Source organism: Macrobrachium nipponense, chromosome 8 (genome assembly GCF_015104395.2).
Source record: "Macrobrachium nipponense isolate FS-2020 chromosome 8, ASM1510439v2, whole genome shotgun sequence".
In the NCBI taxonomy this organism is placed as follows: domain Eukaryota; kingdom Metazoa; phylum Arthropoda; class Malacostraca; order Decapoda; family Palaemonidae; genus Macrobrachium; species Macrobrachium nipponense.
The window spans coordinates 29,607,906-29,626,349 of NC_087203.1; the positions used below are offsets into that span (position 1 = coordinate 29,607,906).

At 43.8% G+C, this 18,444-nt stretch overlaps 1 protein-coding gene across 3 annotated transcripts in view; it reads left to right on the plus strand.

Annotated features, from left to right (window-relative positions):
* The window catches only part of LOC135222631 (uncharacterized), an 88,278-nt gene that overhangs the window by 1,432 nt on the left and 68,402 nt on the right, over window positions 1-18,444 (plus strand). For all 3 annotated transcript variants that reach the window (XM_064260755.1, XM_064260757.1, XM_064260756.1), the window contains exons 2-3: window positions 7,732-7,857; window positions 8,110-8,275. In XM_064260755.1, coding sequence (XP_064116825.1) covers window positions 7,748-7,857; window positions 8,110-8,275 — 276 coding nt within the window. In that variant the 5' untranslated portion in view covers window positions 7,732-7,747. The remainder of the gene's footprint in view (window positions 1-7,731; window positions 7,858-8,109; window positions 8,276-18,444) is intronic.

Here is an 18,444-nt window from a genome sequence, read left to right on the forward strand (position 1 = left end):
TCCCTTTTTTGCAACTAAATTAACCCCCAAAAATTACAGATATTTCTGAAGTACATGCGAGCGGACGACAGCAAAATGACTCATCATTGCCAATCTAGTGGAGCTTCACACATACGCCGATGCATTTACAAACTGTTAAAATGAATTCTAGTTGTCATAGTAATGCAGTAATGATAAAATTGTTTATGTATCTGTACCACAAATAGATATGCTAATTTCACTTATTTTCCCAGTTTTGTATAAGTCTTATACCCAGTTTGGAGGGTAAACACATACCAATTGGCAACACTGATAAACAATTGAAGAGCGCGAAGAACGCCAGAGGTACTGTTCGCAAGCAAAACTGTTGATATTTTAGTCAGGAATGTAGTTACTAGTGCACGCATCTTCTTCTTCTCATACCAGCACGCATCTTCTTCTTATACCAAAAATCGTAGTTTCCTTAAAAAAGTAGTGGTTGGAAGTCAGTGTTTACGATTGTTTTGAAGAAAGTGCCCCAGTGTCTATGGGTACAAGTGGTGTGTGGATTTAACACAGGAAATGGGAAGTTTGTTGACACAAGCGACTCCGCAAACATCGAGATGGCATCAATTTTTGAAATATTTATAGTTGTAAGTAAAAATTTCAAAAGCGTCATGGAGGTTGTGTGCACTGCGTATGGCCACACTTTTCATTACCCTCTGTTTAATCTTAAAATATGGCCCTAATTTCTAACTTTGGAGAAAATACTTACTTCGAAAGGAGAGTAGAGGTCTCGAGCTGCACCTCTCACCACCAACAACTCATGACTGATGACCATCTCCGGTGTCAGGACGTGTTAAAGTACTTTTTAGGAGGGTGGCCAGAAACGTGGTTGTCAGTGGCTCAGCTAGTCTAGTTGGTTGTTTACCCTATTGACCGCTTGTGCATCCATCATCCGAAAAAGTACTTTAACACGTCCTGACACTGGAGATGGGAACCAGTCACGGGTCATCGGTGGTGAGAGCAACAGTCCGAGACCTCTACTCTCCTTTCGAAGTAAGTATTTTCTCCAAAGTTAGCAAACATACCTCCATGACGCTTTGGAAATTTTTACTTGAAATGCCAACAATTTAGAAGATTGAGGCCATCTCGCTGTTTGCGAAGTCACTTGTGTCAATAAATTTAACATTCCATGTGCTAAATCCGCACACCACTTGTACCCATAGACGCTGGGGCACTTTCTTCATAACAATCGTGCGGAAAGACGACGTCCATCTGGGATTCAAGGGAACTGTCGATTTTTTGGTAGAAAGAAGAAGCGAGCACTAGATAATTATTTGAATAAATAGTTAAACAGCAGTATAAGGTAATGAATTGCATAAATTTTTTACATATTCATGATTATTAATTTGAAAATATTTGTTGTTGAAAAAGTAACTAGATTTCTGACTCAAATATCAACAGTTTTGCTGTGAACAGTACCTATGGTGTTGTTCGCGCTCTCCTTTTGTTTATCAGTGTTGCCAATTATGTGTTTACCCTCCAAACTGGGTATAAGACTTACACAAAACTGGGGAAATAAGTGAAATTAGAGTATCTATTTGTAGTTTATATACATATTAGAGCAATTTTCTCATTATTGCATTACTATGACAACTAGAATTCATGGAAACAGTTTGTAAGTGCATTGGCGTATGTGTGAAGCTCCATTAAATTGGCAATGATGAAATTTTGCCGTCGTCTGCTTGTATCTACTTTAGAGATATCTGTAATTCTTGGGGGTTAATTTGGTTTCAAAAAAGGGATAATAGTCATGAATTAAAATAAACATTTTGAAGTAACAAAGTAAAGTTAAACTAAATAATGAGTAAGATAAACAATTAAGGGAACAAAGCTTTAGACCTCATAAACATAAACAGTGTAGTCGTGTGCTGCCCGCAACTGTGTTTGTGGAGTGAGTGCTTGGGAACCAGGAAGCGCAACATAGTTCAAGTGCAATTTGGAGTGAATTAAGACCAAAATATGTATAATTGCAATCAAATAAGCACTTTGGAGTTTCAGTAAGGATAAAACCACTGATTGCAAGGTAAAAATGAATTTCAGTACAAACCATGACCCTGGGAATAAGAAGTTTCATACTTTCACTAATATAGGCAACAAAATGCTGTTTAATTATGCTGATTACAACTGCAATCTTGAGTAAGATCAATAAACGTTACATATATACGCTAATATTGTTCAAATGAGCGCTGGGAAGGACATTGGATCAATGCCGGTTACGAACGGCACTTCAGTCGGTGGACGCCATATTGGATTTCAAAACTGCCTTGAAAACATATTTTACGAAGACCTCACATGCTTATTTTAGTTCGTATAGCGCTTTCATATATCACATTATGTTGAAACTTCAATCTTTTCAATGGTATGTTTAGAGGTGTAATTGTATTGTTGTTTCACCAATTAAATATCAAGTGAAAAAGGGTGATCTGCGTGACTAAGATGGACTCAAGGCAGTTGTTTACCTTATGCTCTTTAATCCAATAGCCTAAACCATGCATTCGAACCTGTAGATTTAAGTGATTGCTCTGCGTCGGGTATTTCCTTGGAAATTGACTTTTGGTCGACTGTAACCAACCCCCCAGGGCATAGTACTAAACACGGCGAAATACGTTTAACCCACCAATCTCTAGTGGCTTTCATGTTTGCAGGACTGTTCCTTACAGTCTGTGCAGAGTTGTTACTTAGAAATACCCTTGAAGGTTGTAGAGTTGTGACTACATGATGGGGAAAGTAACATTAATCTTATACCTAATCCCTAGGCTACTTGGAAAGTGGTCATAACACTAATAGTGAATTCTTTATATAAATATCCTCATTGCTGGCAAGGATTCTATCATTCATTTGCTTACTCTTTCACTTGATGCCTCATTTTTTTCATTTGTACAGAAGGTAGCTACTATAGTAGATTCACATCAACTGTGCACCTGATGTTTAGGCCAGTCCCTTACGACGCTCCTGATTGTCTGTTGATAAGCCAGTCACAGAGCTGGAAACTCTGTCTCTCAAGAGTTCACATAGGCAGGATGTATGTTCCACCTCTCCTAAGGGATACTTCTGAAAGATGTATCCCTCAGGAGAGGTGGGACATACATCTTGCCTATGTGAACTCTCCCGAGAAACTGAGAGTTTCCAGCACTGTGATTGGCTTTTCAACAGCCAATCAGGAGGGTCGCAAGGGACGGGCCTAGACATCAAATGCACAGTTGATGTGAATCTACTACTATAGGTATTCACTTTCTGCATGACAAAGAAGTAGGCTATGTTCATAACCAATAAAAAACATTACACACATTAGGTCATATAAATTTTTTAGCCTGTAAATCAGGTATGAAATGCATCCCTTTGTTTCCAAGATATTGTGTGGCATTTTCAATCAATCACAAGTGAGTGCAGCCCAATCCAGTTTGAAATTTTATCATTATGGTAACATGAAGGCTATGTAGTATCTACTACAGAAAACGGAAATATTAGCCAGTACAAAATTGACATAAAACTGTATTATCTTTATATGCAATGTTTCTTTAAGGACAAGTCATTCACCCACATAGTCCACAAGATCATGAAAAGGGTGGAGAAAGCAACTGGAAAAAATCACAGCTCATTTGCTGTAGTATTTTAGTAAGAAGTTGCCAAAAAAATGGTTGAAGCAGTGCAAGGTGTTGGAAAGATCAAATGAGGCTATGAAAATGTGCAAAACCTTCTCATATTAACTAGCAAATATCTTACTTTGTCAAAAAGTATTATCAGGTCTAACATTGGTGCTATTTTATGCCATCTAGATGAGAAATTAAATTGTCATACATTAACACAAGAGGTTACTTGCTAACACAGTTCAAGGAGAAATAAGTCAGATGCTTTAAAGTGTTAGCCTAAATCTAAGTTGTTCCTACTGATATACAAACTCTTGGTCCTTTACATTAGGAATTACTTCAGCAAAGCTGGAAAAACTGATTAACAAGGGGATTAGGAAGTTTAACTATTGTCCAGTTGTGGGAGTCCTGTTCACCTGAACGTAAACATTCCAATTTGGTTTTGGCCGTCGTATGATGTGGACGTGTGTACTCTTGGCTCTCTGCCTGAGTGGCATTAGCAGTTTTTTCCCAGTGGGATCTGTTCTGTTTTTGTGTGGTGCAGTATCTGTGTTTTTGCTAATATGAAAACCATGAGTCTAATAAACCTGCACATAAGACTGCTCCTCCCCAACGTGTGTGTCCTAGGGTTGGCAGGAATGGGTGTAATAACTTTTGCTCCTCTATCGATGTTGACCCTCATGCCCTCTGCACATCCTGCAGGGGATGTAATTGTAATCCTGAACTTCCATATGACGAGTGTCATTTCTGGTCGCCAGTGCAGTGGGAGAGGTGTTGGGCGTTGTCTGAGGATTATACGCCCCCCGATGACTTCCTTGGTAGCCAACCCTTTGTCTTCATTCTCTCTCCTGGCAAGCTTCCCCTTATTGCTCCCTCACCTTCGGGAGAGGCCTCTTCTTCATCCTCTTCATCTGATTTGTCAGACGAAGGGGATGGGGGGAGGCGAGTGATCAAAGTGTCTTCTGCTTTGGGGCCTCCGGTCGTGCTGAGGGGGAGGATCCTCCTATGGAGCGACAGGAGTCTCCCTCCATTAACCTGACTCTCGATTCTTCAGGTGTGGTGATAGTTGATCGGGAAAACTGCACTTTTGAAGGACTCCAGGGTCCTTTGCCTAAAATGCAGATGCTCGAGTGTTTCTCATTTGCGCTCGATGGTTCTAAGCCGAACCCATTCCAATATGGAATGCACTACCAGACAACTCAATATAAGGAGTCAAGTGATGGCAAGATTTTGTTCGTCTTAGTATTGTTTCTCCTCTGTCAAGAGTTAACTACCAATGCGAATCTCTCTGCCTGGCCATTACAGACTTAGGTCTCTGGTTGGCTCAGAATTCTCGCATAAGGCCCTTGTCTTATGCTCCACATTTGCCGTTGTGAGAATTTTCAGACAGAGATGTATCTCATTAGACTCATCATCATCTTTCTGTTTACCCCACAGTATAACAGAAGTCTGTAGTCTTCTGTTCCGTCGCACCTGCCTCAACGGCTGCTGTGATGACACAGAATGATTTTCTTGAGTTTTGTCTAATAATATACCTTTTCTCGTTCGTAAAGTGTTCAATTATTCTTTGTTTTCATTACAGAAAGATTTTCCGCCTTCATTGCAAGCACCGACTTTCTTGCCGAGCAGCAATGAAATAGCAGACTAACTTTTTCAGTCCTCTGTAAAACCCCAGGGATTAGAGCCGTCTTCAATGGTAGGTGTCATCGACGCGACTTTTTCTGTGATCAGATTCGTGAGAGTTCACTTCTCTCCAATTCAACTGTGGAGATGTAGGTCTACATTTATCTCATTCACTAAGTAGTATTGTTTCTCCTTAGTTTAGGTTCAACTACTGATGAGAGGCTTCTATGTCTTGCCATCACAGGGACCTTGGTCTCTAGAGGGCATTTGACTCTTGTATAATGTGCACATATCTCTAGAGAATCATCATCTTGTCTCTCAACGTTGTTAACTAACAAGATAGATGATTTCCTTGTTTCGTTCTCAACATCACCCTTCAAAAGGTGGATGTCATGTCATGATTATTCTTGGATGCGCAATCATATGGCATCTGTTGACGAGCCCGAATCCTTCATGATCTCCTGCACTTTGGACTTTGTTTTGGTTGATCCAGATCAGTCATTCCTTTGTCCCATTGGTGTGTTGCTGTGCCTATGAGGGATTGACTCCCTTCATTGAGTGTTGATACCTTTTTATACTGTTGACTTCCAATGCAGAACTGTCTAATGACACGTCTCCCTCCAAGTCCTAAAAGATCGAGAGAAACTCCTCTGCAGTTGGATAGAGGTGCCTCACACTGAGGGACCTGGGGCAACCCAAACAAGATGTAAGGTCTATATAAGGTAAGGTCTACGCCCACTGTTTGCTCTCTCAGAGAGCAAGCAGTGCCAGTGGCCGGATATTTTTCATCACCCCGAAAAATATGTCTGACCAGAAGATAGATGCAGTCTCATTACGACCATATTTATATCTTTCTGCCTTTGGGTCTGCACGTTGATCCTTGGAACCTCTTTTCCTTGGATTGGTGGTGGATGCTCACAAGTTGCGTTTGCTTACCCGGCTCCTTCAAATGGACAAGTTGCATCTTGCCTATGGTGTGCGATTCTAGAGGTAAGAAGGATGTGAGAGTAACTGGCCTCTCCACCTTCCCCTCCTCGTTCTTCTACTCTTCTTCCTCACTCTTCCTTCAGATTAAGGATAGGACTTGAACTTACACTTGCGGGTTGGGTGTTTGAAGTGGTAAGCTTGCACATCAAGTCTCCTTTCTGTTTTTCTTATCAGAATCATAGAGGCAATCCTGCTCCTTCCTCTAGCAAGGGGAGGAAGAAGATTAGAAATAATGCAAACCCTTCCCAGAACTTTGCATTAATGCTTTTGACTAAATAATCTTCTCAGCCCTTTTTTGGATGAGTTACGATTCCCCGCTCATTTCGAAGTCTGACTCTTGATCATGCAGCTCCTATACTCCAATCAAGTTATCAGAGGCAGGGCACTCCTCCTCATTCTTATGACCAGGAAGAATAGCCCAGGTGTGCTGATCTCCCGTCAGTCCTGGAGGCTCACTCACATTCCTCCCACCAATCAGTGAGTACATCTAAATTTTTTAAAGTAAATTGTATTTTTCCTAACTATACAAACCTGAGGTCCTTTACATTAATGCCACCTCATGCCACCCCTCAATCTGAAACCTGGGCACCAAAAGCCAGTGGAGTATTTGCATCCATGCAGGCAGGCCTATTGCCTACCAGACTGTAGTTGCTGCCTAACTACCTTGTTCAAGAATGTAACGGCCATATTCAAGCCTACGCTGAAAGTAATTCCTAATGTAAAGGACCTCAAGTTTGTATGGTTAGGAAAAATACAGTTTACTTTAAAAAATTGTTACTTTCACACCAAGACAAGTTTGATGTTGATAACTGATCACTTTGCATGTGAACCTGATAAGAGACGGTGGTCTCTGTATGTAGATATTTGGACCAAATAAAGAATTAACAGACAATGGACATCAGATTGCCCCTTATATATATTATATGATGTGCCTTTAAAATATATTATGTTTGAAGTATTGTAGTAACATTGAATATAATATCATTTGTATGTACTATCATATAGTTTATGATAGTTCCACAGGTTTTGCTATTCATTCATCCTATAGCCAAAAGTTAGGGGGCTTTGCAGTACAAGTAAGTTTAAACACATAGTTCATCTTTGTACAGTAATGATTTTGCAAATTTACCACAGTTAATTTGGGTGTTTATACAGCTATATACCAGTAAATTTGTACTGTAGTTCTTTCATTTTGTTGTAGGCATATTGTATCTTGTCACTAGAGGAGCCATTTTTTTCATTGATCTGGTAGTGCATTCTTAACCAAACAACTTTTCTTCTTTTTTTTTAAGGTGTGACTGAAATCTGCAACTTGATATTTCTTGAAAAAAATGTTGATGATGTCTTTCTCTATAGACAAAAGTTTTAATAGAACTCTTTATTAACAGGAATGAAAATTTTTATAACATTTTTCAGTACTTCAGTAATACAGTATTTCAATTTGAGGCCATTGTTATAACTTTGAAAATGTAGAGTGGAAATTATGGTACCAATTTTTTTTTTTTTGCAGCAAAGCTTCCTTAACAATGGGAATTCTAGAAACTGAATTGGCTGAGTTAAAGCAGTGTGTTCCTAAAGTTATTGCTGACAGCGTAGTTGAAACATGTGTACCTGCGATGGTCCGTGTCAATATTCAGTAAGGAACCCTTTTTTTCATTGTAGATATTTCACTTCAAAGTCCTTTTTATGATGTTTCAACTGTTTTGATATAAAGATGAAGTCTTTTGTTAGTGTTTCAGTCAACTTAAATATACTGTGCTGTTGTTAGCTGAGATTAAACTCATGTTTCTTAGATCTGATGACATTGTCTTGAAGTTTGCAAATCAAATGATTATGTTCAACTTCTCTGTGATTAACTAAGGCTCCTTAAATGTTTGTATCCCTATAGGAGAACAAAATACAAGCAGATGGTTGTTTGCTTTCAATTTGCCCCAGACTACCCCAAGACCAGAGTTCTTGTTGAGCTCAAGAGTCGCCACATTTCAGAGAAACTGTTAGATGGCCTTACGAAACTCTGTGAGGAAGAAGCAGAGAAATACCTGGGTAAACCACAGGTAAGAGATTTTACAGTTGACCCAGAGGTATATGTATTGTGGTACTGCTTTCGGCAAATATAGGTTTATTAACATACACATTGTTCTGCCTTACTATAACTGTTGTATAAGAACTTTTTGCTGCCATATATTGTATGGGCCAAATAAGGTAAGAAACTCAGTACAGTACAGTCAGGTCTGGGTACAGTAGATGTGTTTTAGAAAATTAACATCCTAACTGAAATTGTCTCGGGGTAGACATTCCATATAGAATCTCATGTTTTGTGATTTCAAATGAATACAGTATTAGATTCTTAATTTACAGATTTGTTAATAAACTTACTTTTTTTATCACTAATAGCAAATGACAGTATGTACTGTGTGGGTACAATGTGAATTTTATAAATTTGTTGAACATGACCACTGGATCATGTCATGCAGGTATCTGCTGTATTTATTAATAGGATTGATAGTAGAGATCATAATATTTATGTTAGTTCATATGCAGAACAAACCTGGGTCTTAACATCAGGATTTATCTTCTGGTATCTTCTGGTGCCAGCTGGAAACTGGTAAAAAAATGATATTTTCATGATAAAATAAAGTTTCACATATACTTACCGAACAGTTACATAGCTTATAGCTTCTTACCTACGGCAGTCGAAATTCAAATTGTTGGCGCCAGCGGCGTTGCTATCTTAAGTATAGGTGATACAAGACCCGCCCACATCCGGGAACCCTGGGTACTGCTAGCCTTCTACCGTCAATTTTCGTTTAGCCGACACGTCCATCTGTGGGGAGGTGGGTGGGCTTTGATTATGTAACTGTTCGGTAAGTATATGTGAAACTTTATTTTTGTACATGCAACTTCCCCGGCAGATATATACTTAGCTATAGTCTCTGACGTCCCGACAGAATTCAAAACTCGCGGCACACGCGACAGGTAGGTCAGGTGACCAGCCCACCCCCGCCGCTGTGGTGGCGGGAAATAGGAACCATTCCCGTTTTCTAACCAGAATTTTTCTGTCGCCGGTAGCAACAACATCGTTGTTGGTACCTCCTGCATTGGAATTCTTTTCTCGTTGGCCGAGGATTATCGATTTGTCTTTTGGTGATGTACTTTGATCTTTGGTTTTGGCATACGCTTATAGTGGACTGTTTTTTGGATTTGGAATTGGATTTTCTTTAAAATGTCTGACGTGGCACCTGTATTTAGGGTGTGTGCGAAAGAGGTATGTAAGGTGAGGCTACCGAAAGCTTCGGTGGATCCTCACACAGTTTGTAAAAAATGTAGGGGGAATGATTGTTCTGAGACTAACACCTGTCTGGAATGTGAGAACTTACGGAAGTGGAATGGAAGACCTTGGCTTCTTATGTAAGGAAACTTGAGAAAGATAGGGTTAGGAGGGCTTCCATCAGAAGCTCAAGTAGATCCTGCTCTAATGAACAGGAAGTAGCTCCTAACTTTCATAGTATTTCTCCTGCTCATAGTTTGGTTTCAGCCCCTTCCCCCAGTAGCGAACCTGTAGATGCGTCTAAGGAAATGGCTGCAATGAGAGCCTCTATAATCAGCTTGAAAACGCAACTGCAAGCGATGAAGGAGACAGGTAAGCGCAGTGATGTGTGCAGTGATTTGTGCAGTGTCCCCAGTGAAGTGGAGGGGGCGTCTGACCGACTCCGCATTGCTCCTAGGCCTAGACCTCTTTCAGACTCCCATGACCAAGGGAGGAGGAATGTCGAAAGCCGCAAGGGGGATGTAGAGTATTCCCAACGGTCAGGCGTCCCTTCGGCAGATCCTGTAGCCGCTTCCCAGGCTGCCAAGGATAGCTACGGCAAAAGCGTCCTGAGGAAGTGCTTTTCGGACTCAGACTCTTCGTCTCCCAGAAGGGGATGGAGTTCTTCCGCTAAATCGCGTCCTCTTAAGAGATCCTGGAAGACGCCAAATAGCGAAGCGTTACGTTCCAGTCCGGAGCCTTTTCCGGATTATTCGCCTGCTCGTAAGAAGAGAGCCATGAGAACTCCTGACTCTTCCCCGGAAGACTTATCACACAAGACAAAGGAAGTCTTGGTAGGACTCCAACAGCAGTTGTCTGCCTTAGTAGGAGTTCTTGCTGAAGGCTCTTCTAGGAAGAAAGACATTTCTCTTCCCATCAAGAGTTCCGTTAGGAGAGAGTCAGAGAGGAAGCGTCCTGGCGTTAGCAGACGCTCCTCGCCTGAAAGGTTTTCGTCCCCAGCGAGACCTTCTTCAGTCGTACATGACACAAATCGGAAACGCCCTATGAGCAAGAGTTCTCCCAGGAGTTTGACTAGAGAAGAGTTTGCCTCACATGGCAAGTATCAGGAGCCTGATTCGCGAATTTCTCGTGAGAGAATTCGTTCGAATAAGAGCTCCGGGAGAGAAGAGAGTCCCTCTCGATTTAGAGCTCCTCTAGAAGAAAGGAGCGCTCGTTCGTCCTCGAGACATTTTCCGAAGGACGCAAGAGTTTCGCCTAATAGGCCTCGAAGATTGGACAAGTTTTCTTCTCCTCCTAGGAGGAGTAGGAGAGATTCTAGCTCCTCTCCGGAAAGACGCAAAGGAAAAAGGAGTTATTCGCCTGCTAGACGCAGTCAACGGGACGCAAACGTCTCCCCTCATGAACGACGGGAACAAAAGGTTCTCCTTTCTCCTCGCAGGCGCATTTCGCCTGCTAGGCGTCCTCATCAGGACGCAAATGCCTCTCCTTCTTGGACCAGGCAGCCTCACCAGGACGCAAGCGCCTCGCCTTCTTGGCCTAGGCGCTCTCACCAGGACGCAAACGCGTCTCCTTCTTGGAGCCAGGAACAGGATGTTCTACTTTCGCCTAGCAGGCGTTCTTCGCCTCACAGGCGCCTGATTCAGGACGCAAGCGCCTCTCCTAGCAGACGCAAGGAGCACATCAGAAGTCCGAGTATTGAGAAACTCCAGGACTCACACAGGAAGGATGATAGGAGTAAGGAAGAAAGGAAAAGACTTCCTTCAAAGGATCGGTATCCTGTGGAGGAAAAGCCCTCTTCTCCCACATCACTTTTGGAAGAAGTATCGGATGAAGAGATAACCAAAGATGCAGGAGTTTCAGACTATAAGAGACTTGCTTCTCTATTGCTGCAGGTGTTTGGAGACTCGCTACGCCAGTCGGATCCCCCTTCGCCAGGATCGTTATTATCCAGTACGAAAATGTCGAAGGCTTCCTCATTCGTTAAGATGACCCCTACTCTTTCTATGAGAAAGTCTCTGAAGAGTCTAGAGAACTGGCTCAAGGCTAAGAAAGAAGCGGGTAAGACAGTATTTTCTTGTCCACCCTCTAAGTTAACAGGGAAGCCAGGGATGTGGTATGATACCAAGGAGCCAATGGGCCTGGGTCTACCTTCGTCCTCTGATGCGGATTTTTCCGCTCTTGTAGATGCGTCTAGAAGACGCTCTCTACACTCGGCAAAAAGCCTCTTGGGGAATGTGTGAGGTGGATCTCTCATCAAGGGCCTCTTCAAGACTCTCGAAGTCTTTAACTTCATGGACTGGGCCTTGGGAGCCTTAGCCAAGAAGTCGCAAGAACCAGACTTCGTTTCCATGGAAGAGTTGGGCAGCGTTTTAACCTGCCTAGACAAGGCGGTTATGGATGGCTCAAATGAAGTGGCATCCCTGTTTGGATCCTGTATTTTGAAGAAGAGGGCAGTGTTCAGCTCTTTCTTAACAAAATCTGTTTCTCCTCTGCAGAGATCCTCCCTTTTATACGCGCCCCTCTCTAGTCACCTGTTTCCCCAGAACATAGTGAGGGACATTGCTAAGACGCTTTCAGAAAAAGCCACACAGGACCTGCTGGCTCAGTCAGCGAAGAGGCTAAAGCCTGCGGTGCCTCTGGCGAAGAAGGAGAAAGTTCCCTTCCAGCAGCCCTTTCGAGGTAGGTCTGCATCAAGAACTTCTCTTAGAAGTAGACGACCGGAGAAGAGAGGAAGGTCTTCTCGAAGGCCGTTCGTCAAAACCCAGTGAGACGGGGGTCCTCCAGATAAAAGTGGGTGCCAGGCTTCTAGATTTTTACGAAACTTGGGCACAGAAAGGTGCCGATGCCTGGTCCCTATCCATCCTAAAGAAAGGATATTTAATCCCCTTCAGGGAAAAACCTCCCTTAACGACAACTCCAAGGGAGTTAACAGCAAATTACAAGGAATCCGTCAAGAAACAAGCCCTTCTACATCTCGTGGAGCAGATGCTTTTCAAGGAAGCCATAGAGGAAGTAAGAGATCTCTCTTCCCAGGGGTTTTACAATCGCTTGTTCTTAGTTCCGAAGAGCTCAGGAGGTTGGAGGCCAGTTCTGGACGTGAGCGCCCTGAACGAATTCGTAGCAAAAAGGAAGTTTACAATGGAGACGACAGCCTCGGTGTTAGCAGCCCTGCGTCCAGGGGACTGGATGGTATCCCTGGACCTGCAGGATGCTTATTTCCACGTACCAATACACCCGTCGTCCAGGAAATACCTAAGATTTATGGCTCAAGGAAGAGTTTTTCAATTTCGGGCCCTTTGCTTCGGACTATCAACAGCCCCCCAAGTGTTCACGGGACTAATGAAAAATGTGGCTCACTGGCTTCACCTCGAAGGGATTCGGATATCCTTGTATTTAGACGACTGGCTGATACGAGCACAGTCGCGAGTCAGATGTCTGGAGGACTTAAAACTGACACTGGAGTTAACACAGTCCTTGGGACTGTTGGTAAACCTCGAGAAATCCCAGATGATTCCCTTTCCCCAGCGAAACATTGTTTATCTGGGGATTCGGATGGATTCTCGGGGTTTTCAGGTTTTTTCCATCACAGGAAAGACAGAACCGCTGCTTGGAAAAAGTAGCAACCTTCCTAGAGAAAGAACAATGTTCCGCGAGGGAATGGATGAGTCTTCTGGGGACCCTTTCCTCGTTGGAACAGTTCATTTCTCTAGGAAGGCTTCACCTAAGGCCGTTACAGTTCTATCTAAGAGAACGTTGGGATCAGAAATCTCAAGATCTGTCCGATTCCTTCCAGATCACGAAGGAGATAAAGGAGGACCTGCTCTGGTGGATGAATCCGTGCAGGATCAGCGAAGGAGTATCCCTTCACGTTCCGAACCCTCGGCTAGTGTTGTACTCCGACGCCTCAGATGCGGGGTGTGGGGAGCCACTTAGGGAGGGCGAGAGAAGTGTCAGGCACCTGGAGGGGAGAACAGGTGTCCTGGCACATCAATATGAAAGAGTTAGCAGCGATTCACCTGTCCCTCATATACTTCGAGGCTCAGATCACAGGGTCGGTACTGCAGATCAATTCGGACAACACAACAGCCCTAGCTTATATCAAAAAGCAAGGAGGGACGCACTCGTTCTCCCTTTACAGGAAAGCAAGGGAACTACTGCTTTGGGCAGAAGAGAGAAGAATCACTCTCCGGACAAGATTCATCCAAGGAGACAAAAATGTACGAGCCGACCTTCTGAGCAGGAGAGACCAAGTACTTCCTACAGAATGGACGTTGCATCAGGAAGTATGCAACAGACTTTGGAACCTCTGGGGGAGATCAAATATAGATCTTTTTGCCACCCATTGGAACAACAGGCTGGAAAGTTACTGCTCCCCGATCGCCGACCCAAGGGCGATGGCAGTCGACTCCCTTCTCCTCGATTGGGCAGGAATAGACGGGTATGCTTTTCCTCCGTTCAAAATATTATCAGAAGTGGTAAGGAAGTTTGCAGCAGCAGAGGGAGCCAAACTGACCCTCATAGCCCCGTTCTGGCCTTCACAAAACTGGTACACAGAGGTACTGGGATGGATGGTAGACTTTCCGAGATCTCTCCCAAACAGGAGCGATCTGCTCAGACAACCCCACTTCGACAGGTATCACAAAAACCTGCCCGCTCTCGCTCTGACTGCCTTCAGACTATCGAAGGACTTGTCAGAACGAGAGGCTTTTCTCGAGAAGCTGCGAAAGCTATCGCAAGAGCGAGAAGACCATCTACTATTCGAGTATACCAGTCGAAGTGGGATGTGTTTCGCAGATGGTGTAGAGCTCAGAAGATATCCTCGTCCAGTACCTCTGTGACAGATATAGCCGATTTCCTCCTGTATTTGAAGGAGAAATGTAATTTAGTAGTCTCTACAATTAAGGGCTATAAGAGTATGCTATCTTCAGTCTTCAGGCATAGAGGCCTTAACATTGGGGAAGACAAGGATTTGCATGACCTGATAAGATCCTTCGAAACGTCAAAGAACAGAGGGATTAGAGCACCTAATTGGAACTTAGATGTGGTTCTCAAGTACTTAATGACATCAAAATTCGAACCTCCCTGTAAGGCTACGTTCAGAGACCTGACAAGGAAGTCTTTATTCTTGGTCGCGCTGGCTTCAGCGAAAAGAGTAAGTGAGCTACAAGCCTTAGAACATAATGTTGGCTTTAGGAACGACTCGGCGTTCTGTTCCTTCAAACCAATGTTTTTGGCGAAGAATGAGAATCCTTCGAAACCTTGGCCTCGAACATTCGAAGTAAAAGGACTTTCTTCGCTTGTAGGAACAGAGCTAGAAAGGGCTCTGTGCCCAGTGAGAAGCCTTAAGTTCTACATAGAAAGGAAGAACGAACTACAGGGGAGTAAGGAAAGTTTATGGTGCTCAGTGAGAGATCCCAGAAGACAGATCTCTAAAAATGCTCAGGCGTTCTTCATCAGAGACGTAATCAAAGAAGCCCATTTACAGTGTAAAGAAGAACAACTGGACCTCCTTAGAGTTAAAGCTCACGAGGTAAGAGCAGTCGCTACCTCTTTGGCATTCCACAAAAACTTGTCTATACAGACTCTAGTAGAGTCGACCTTTTGGAGATGCAATTCGGTCTTTGCAGCTCATTACTTGAGAGACATTCAAGTAACGTATGACAAGTGCTTCACTCTAGGAGCGTACGTATCCGCGGATTCGTTGCTGGGACAGGGAGCTGAGCCCAATCCTTTGTAGTTTATTAAGTTAGGTTTTTAATGGTGTTTGGTGCATTTTTTGGTCGATTGAAAGAGGGTGCAGGATTTGACCCCTTTCAAATCGTAGTGCTAACATGTTAGTGTGGTCAGGTGATCGGGATTGGTCGTTAGGCTCCTTGTGTTGTATTAAATACCTAAAGCTCTATCATGTAAGAGGGTTAGCCCCCGTTGGTATGATACAGGTCAAGGTTCTGCCATGTAAGTGGGTCAGCCCCCATTGGTACGATCCAAGAAAAGGCTCTACCATGTAAGCGGGTAAGCCCCCATTGGTATGATCCGAAAAGGTTATCAGATGCAGGTCTCATCCTCTCTGTAAATCTGATGGCAAGCAGACTCATAGACAGTATCAATGAAGTCTTCTTCCATATCAGGTAGGAACCAAGGTTGTTTTTTGGTAATATACCTACAACGTATGTTGTTTCCCTGTTTTTATTTTAAAAAATAATTAGTATGTAACTGTCTCTTGCCCTCCACCAAGGGTGTCAATCAGCTAAGTATATATCTGCCGGGGAAGTTGCATGTACAAAAATGTTATTGTTAGTATACAATAAAGTTTTGTACATACTTACCCGGCAGATATATACGATTAATGGCCCGCCCAGCCTCCCCTCAGGAGACAGGTGGAAGAGAAAAATTCTGGTTAGAAAACGGGAATGGTTCCTATTCCCGCCACCCAGCGGCGGGGGTGGGCTGGTCACCTGACCTACCTGTCGCGTGTGCCGCGAGTTTTGAATTCTGTCGGGACGTCAGAGACTATAGCTAAGTATATATCTGCCGGTAAGTATGTACAAAACTTTATTGTATACTAACAATAACATTTTCATGTATGACACTTACCTGGCAGGTATATATATAGCTATATTCTCTGTTCGCACTGGCAGAATTGTTTTCAAACTCGCGGCAACCGCTAGATCACTGGTAGTTCAGGTGATCGCCACCCCGCTCCCGTGGCGCTGGTGCTCGGAATCATTCCCATTTTCGTCAGATTTTTTTCTGCCACTGAACCGGCAACATCGTTGTTGGTTCCCTGCTAGAATTCGAAACTCGTTAGCTGACTTCGCTGTACTTGGATGCTTTTTTGGGTATCGTATTGGAAAGTTGGATTGGCAATCGCAATTGGAAGTTATTATAATGTCTGATTCTGGTATAGTATTTCGAGTGTGTATGAAAGAAGGGTGTAAGGTGAGACTGCCGAAAGCTTCGGTAGACCTCACACAGTATGTAAGAAGTGTAGAGAGGTTTTGTGTACTTGGGATAATAGATGTAATGAGTGTGAAAGTTTAAATGAGAAAGAATGGAAGACTTTCACCAAATATGTTGAGAGACTTGAAAAGGATAGAGTAAGAGATCGGTGTCTCGGAGTGAGAGGTCAGGTTCTTCTAGTAAGGCCTTGAATACTTCTGTTATGTCTCCCCCTTCTTCCCAAGTAGAAGTAGTTAATCCTTCTCCTCAGGTATCTCCTGCGCCCGCTGCTGTTTCTGAGGATACTAATATTGTGAAAGTGTTTGCCGCCCTTGCGTCCATGGGCGATCAGATTCAGCGTCTTACAGACAAAGTGGGTACGTTTGAAAGTGTCAGTGTAGTGGAGGGGGCGGCTGATCGTCTCACTCGTGCTCCTAGACCTAGGCCTCTGCCAAGCTCCCAGACCCAAGGGAGAAGGCATGTCGACAGTCGAAGGGAGGCGAGAGGGGTTCCCTTACGATCAGTCGTCCCTTCAGGCAGTCCTGTTGCGTCCCAGGCTGCAGCAGTGCGCCATAGAAAAGGCGACACTGGGAAGTGTTTTTCCTCGACAGATAGTGCTGCGTCAGGCAGGTATGGACGTTATGCGGAAGCTTCGCGTCCTCTGAAGAGGACGCATAGACCTACGTCTTCTCAAGATGAACGTTACCCGCAAGAACGGTGGAGTAGTCCCGAGATTTTCTCTTCTAGTGATGAGGAAGAGGTGGTTCCGATTAAAAGGAGGAGATCCGTTAAGTCAAGACAAGACGCAAGACCTCATGAGTACGGAACGTTTTCTCGGGATAGGAGCTCTCCGTCTGAATACGGAGCAGTCTCTCCGATATCTTCTCCTTATCGTAGGACTCAAGATCGAGTTTCTCGTGTTGATGATACGTCTCGTCGTCGTTCTCCGCTTGCTCAGACTTCCCGCCAGGAAGCAGAGACTAGGAACTTCCTTGAAGAGATGCAAGGAAGGTTAGCTGATTTGGTTAAATCGTGGGGAACATCGGAACTTCCTCCTACGAGGCGTAAGGACGCATCTCTCCCAGTCAAGTCGTCTAAGAGGACGCATGATGGTTGGCCTACTTCTCGTCAGGCTTCGGAGTCTCGGGCAGGACGCAAGTTACGGGAGCAGGACGCAGGACGCAAGTTACGAGAACAGGAAGCAGGACGCAAGTTTCCGGAGCAGGACGCAGGACGCAAGCTTCCGGAACAGGACGCAGGACGCAACCTCGGAGCTCAGAAGGACGCAGGACGCAGGCGGCAGGAGCCGTTTTCTTCCCGCGAGGTTGGAGAAGATTTTCTGCAGCAAGACCTGGGTTTACAGGATGTGTCTTCGGCAGAAGAGGAAATAGAAGACTTAGAATCTGAGGAAGGAAAAGAAGGTGAAGCACCTTCTTCAGATTATAAGAAATTGACGAATTGCCTTCTTTCACTTTTTGGAGGGGATTTTCAGCCTGCAGCTCCAACATCTCCCCTTTCTCAATTCTCCAAGAACAAAACTCCGAAGAAGTCCTCGTTTTTGAAGATGAAATTTTCGATTACGGCTAAGAAGGCGCTTCAAAGAATTGATACGTGGTTGAAGGAAAAGAGGGAAGCGGGCAAGACTGTGTTCTCTTTCCCTCCTGCCAAATTGGCATCGAAGTCCGGAATTTGGTATGCGACAGGGGAAAATCTCGGCCTGGGAGTGCCTGCCTCCTCCCAGGGGGATTTTTCCAACATTGTTGACAGTTCCCGCAGACATGCCTTGAATTCGGCCAAAGTGTGGTGGTCTCCATCAGAATTAGATCATCTCTTGAAAGGGATTTTCCGGACCTTCGAGGTTTTTAATTTTTTGGATTGGTCCTTGGGAGCTCTGGGACGAACAGTGGAAGATAATGAAGCAACGGCTTCTCAACTCCCAAGCAGTATTATGTCCTGCATGGACAAAGCCTTAAGGGATGGAGCGAATGAATTAGCATCTCTTTTCACCGCAGGAGT